Below are 4,028 nucleotides of genomic sequence, written 5' to 3'. Positions count from 1 at the left end.
TGATTTTGTTTTCCAATTTTTGTTGCAAAAATTGTTGTACGGAAGTTTTGTTACACAATTTGTTCGTACAAATTATTGCTTCAAAATATTTTTCGGTACAAACTTTTGCTTCAAAATATTTTACGCATTATTTTCTGTATAAACTTTTGCTTCAAAATTTTGTTATGTAAGTCTTTTGTACAAACTTTTTGTTTCGAAAGTTTTTCTTAAACTGTAGTTCTATTGCTAATCAAATCCAAAATTCTGAAATAGAATGAAATCCCATCGATTGCAGTTGTAAAGAATCGATTCACCGGGGAAGGTTGCCGAAAAGGAAATGAGGGATTATACCGTAAAGGGAAAGTAAATGAAAAATAAGAATATTTGGTTTCAGAGGCTAAACTTGAGTCTCGTCACATAGAAAAAATCTTATCATTTAGATGTATTAAATAAAATTTACTTAAAAAATATTTTATACAAATTTAATGAGCCTAATTAATCTATAATTTGCAACAATGATGTTACAATAACCATCCGCATCTGCTAATTATGAATTAATATATATTATTATATTCGTGTCACGAATTAATTCAGAAGTTCTGCAATTAATTTTATAATTAGACTTTATTTAATATTTTTAAATAATAAAATTCTAACTGGGCTAAAATTTAAGCTTAGTAACAAACACCCTTAAATGCTGTCGGAAATCCATCGCTGCCCCCGTCCTGGCACGCGCTCGCTGATACCTTTGCTGTGTATGAGCGATGTGGCGTGAAATTTGAGGCCTTCGAAATTTCAGACGATCCTCAACGTTCGGAAAAAAAAGAGAGGAAAGTTAGATAACACAATCTTTCGTGTCCGTCCAATCTACACCGCGAATCCCCCGATCGGACGGTCGCGGATGCAGCGGCAGCTCGCAGATTCCCCTTCCTCGCTCTGTTCCCCAGGCTCCCGAGGCCGCGAAGAACCCTAAACCCATGGCGCTCTCCGCCGCTCGCCGCCTCTCCTCCTCATCCACTGCAGCCGCCGCGCCGAAGCTTTCCTCAATCTTCCGCAACCCGAAGCGTCGATCACCGCCAACAAATCTCTCCTCACTTTTCGGCGATCGGAAACATCCATCTCCGCCACCGGCCTCCGGCGACGAGCCGCTGTGGCGGAGGCCCAGGCCCAGGCCCAAGATGAGGGAGCCGTGGGAGGAGGAGGCGGGGGCGCTGCTCCGGCGGCTCCACCAGGGTCTGTACCTGCCGGGGCCCGACCTCTCGTCGGCGCCGCATGCCGTCTCCCCCGACGTCGTCAAGGCCGCCGCCGAGCGGTTCGGGCACGACAACCAGGTGGTCGCCAAGTGAGTGCCGCCTCTCATGCTGCTGCAACCCTTTAATGCTCGATGGCACCCTTGCGCGATTCGGTTAGTTAGTTTAGCCGAATTTGTTGGCGGCGCACTGCAGGAGAAGTTGATTTGTTGTATGGAACCAGAGCGAATTTTTCGAAATGGGTAGCTAGTTTTGTCAACAATGTTGGATTTGCACATCGCACTGTTGATCCCATCGCTTGGTAAGATTAGTTGTTTAGATTTCTTTCTCACCTGTAGGTTTGGAACCATTGGCACTGATTCCTTGTTAGTTTGATGCCTTGTTGGTTATGCATTGGCGATGGGAGTGAGATGGGTGTTTACTTTTTCATTCATACTGCAATGTAACTTGTAAGTTGTCATATCAAATGGCATGGTTTTGTTTTGCAATGCCAGTAATTAGACTAAGGAAATGTCATGAGACAACCAAATCAAAGGAAATATACTTGTATGTAGTTTTGAACTACTTCCTACATGCTTGAAAGTAAATCCCTTGCAATTTTTACACTGGAGGAAAACATTTCTATTTCTTCTTCATAAATTGATTGCATTTTTTAGTTACACTTATCTGTTTGAAGCTTAAATACATTTGTGTTGTATGAGATTGTTAAGCAAACTAGTTGTGTGGATCAATATTATTTGCAAACTGCCACATTGAATTTTTTATCCTTTGGAATTATGGATCCTACTAAGTTATGATCTGTGATTCTTTGGGGGCAAAACCATTGTTGGTAAATTTGATTCCTGAAGTGTTGGAAGTCTGCAATGATTCTGTCCAGGGTTTTATAGTTAACAGGGCCTGGATAGTTATTTTGTTATGTATGACCTTAATAATTTCTATTAGCTGAAGTGAAAAGAAAGGAAGATGATGTGGAGCTGCAAACTATTTCTTATCACTAAATCTATCTGTTGTTGAACATTTTGCCAATTGCTGGCAGATGGCTGTCAGGGAGCGACTTGAAGAAGCTTGCCTTGTTTGGGTGCCCAACTGTTGAACGAAGAACGGTTTTTGCATCAAAAAGATTACGAGCTTTCTTCAACATCCAGGAAGACAAAGTAAGTTGACATAGTCAGTTGCTTGGTGGGTTAGCGGTCTTAGCACATAGCACTCGGGGAAAAAAAGGAACTGCTCTTAATACATGCTCAGCTCTAACTTTTGACATCTTGTCCCCTTTCAGATCTGCAGCTCTTGTAAACTGAGAAGTTCGTGCAAGTTTGTTAACCAGGAAGTCACTAGGCATAATAAAGTGATTCTGTCTGATACAATGAGAATTATTAGTTTGTTTGTACTGGATGCTTTCCCAAAGGAACTCCAGGTTACAGCTGAATTAAAAGCTAGCATTTGCAAGCTGCTAAAGGACACCATAAATCTTAGCAGTTGATTTCTGAGCATCCCGAACAGAGCTTCGGCAGCTTTTTCTGGCCCTTCTAATACAGTGATGTCTGTAGTTATTTGGAGCAGATAGTTGAGTCTATGCTTCAGTCACAATCACTCAAGGTTAGAGTGCTGACCTCCGTGATTTCTCTCATTCTTTTTTCTTTTGTGCAATTCTATTATGATGACGTATAGCTCCCTTCCCTATTGCCCCCCAAAAATAACCAAAAAGTTCCAGAGGCATCTTCCATTCATTTCGATTTTGGTCTTTCTGCACCATATTTAGATCTTCCCTTTCTACGATCCGGAATTCCCAGCAAATCCTTGACTCCTCGAATACGATGGGATTTCACACCTGGCGAATCTTTCACTCTACCTCCTCTGACTAAGACTATAGAATGTTCCTGCGAATTATGACCTAGATCATGTATTAAATCTCAGTGGCATTTGACTATAGCTCATAATTTTATTGATGCACTGTTGATGTATCCTGCCTTAACTTGGTTGAACTTTCTTTAATTTCGTTGTTTAATCAAACAAATAAGATACACAACAGTGGGTTTAACTTCTGTCTTTACTTACTTCATGTCATAAATTTTTTTCTCTGTTTTGCTAGCTGTTTAAGCAGTGAGATCTCACATCTGTCAATCGTGCTATGTATGGGGTTCTCCGGAGTGAAGGGGAAGCTAACATCCAGCAATCTGGGATAAGCACGGGGCCTATGTTTGCTTGATATGTCAGACAATCTTTGCTATATCTGCTCTGAAGCGCCTAATGATGTATAGGAACTCTGGTTGTTGACAGTGATGGGCCGATGGCACTACTGAATGGAACAATTTGATGACATAATAGTTCATTCCCCTTAGATCCTGATGTGCACGTTTGTCAAGTTCCTTGTCTGTAAAGCATCACATGTTTGACAATTCCTTGTCGAGATGATAATCCTTGTTTAAGGTTACTTTCCATGGGAAGGCATTGTGCCAATTGCAGTGTTCCAATAACCTTGCATATAATAGAAAAACAAGGATATTGTATCATACTTGCCATGACTTGTTCATCATTTGCTTGGCTAGTTGGTGCTGTGCAACACAAATCAGAGTTACCGTGCTGCTACTGATTATATTATGTATATTATCTCACTGAACTTCCGACATGGATGTGATTTTTCCTCATGTGTAACTCTTTCCTTGTCAGAAATCGAACTAACTGATTGATTGATCCGCGCAGGGCAGAAGCATATTCCCCTGAGCCTGAGGTATAGCGTTTCACCTCAGCAGTGCAGAAGTATAGTGTTTAACCGTGTGGTTTTACCTCTTTTTTTTTTCG

At 41.1% G+C, this 4,028-nt stretch overlaps 1 protein-coding gene across 4 annotated transcripts; it reads left to right on the top strand.

Moving 5' to 3' along the window:
• The first annotated feature begins 767 nt into the window (after positions 1 to 767).
• LOC112891663 lies at positions 768 to 3,795 on the top strand. Of its 4 annotated transcripts, none has more exons than XR_003228594.1 (4): positions 772 to 1,321; positions 2,266 to 2,383; positions 2,506 to 2,825; positions 3,383 to 3,795. XR_003228594.1 is itself a non-coding variant. In XM_025958576.1 (3 exons), exons 1-3 carry the CDS (start codon positions 957 to 959, stop codon positions 3,331 to 3,333), a joined length of 498 nt encoding a protein of 165 aa, XP_025814361.1. In that variant the 5' UTR covers positions 768 to 956; the 3' UTR covers positions 3,334 to 3,795. The 4 variants fall into 4 exon arrangements, 2 of the variants coding, with proteins under 2 accessions (XP_025814361.1, XP_025814360.1); XR_003228593.1 differs by having other exon boundaries at positions 773 to 1,321; positions 3,319 to 3,795; XM_025958576.1 differs by lacking the exon at positions 2,506 to 2,825 and having other exon boundaries at positions 768 to 1,321; positions 3,319 to 3,795.
• Positions 3,796 to 4,028: the final 233 nt, after the last annotated feature.

Source organism: Panicum hallii, chromosome 5 (assembly GCF_002211085.1).
Source record: "Panicum hallii strain FIL2 chromosome 5, PHallii_v3.1, whole genome shotgun sequence".
In the NCBI taxonomy this organism is placed as follows: Eukaryota; Viridiplantae; Streptophyta; class Magnoliopsida; order Poales; family Poaceae; genus Panicum; species Panicum hallii.
This window is presented reverse-complemented; position numbering and strand designations above follow the sequence as displayed.

Excerpts from the sequence above, each read along its gene's own strand:
- LOC112891663 (XM_025958575.1), top strand. The coding sequence starts at position 957 with ATGGCGCTCTCCGCCGCTCGCCGCCTCTCCTCCTCATCCACTGCAGCC. Across the intron at positions 1,322-2,265 it reads GACAACCAGGTGGTCGCCAA|ATGGCTGTCAGGGAGCGACT; the intron begins GTGAGTGCCGCC and ends AATTGCTGGCAG. Across the intron at positions 2,384-2,505 it reads TCAACATCCAGGAAGACAAA|ATCTGCAGCTCTTGTAAACT; the intron begins GTAAGTTGACAT and ends GTCCCCTTTCAG.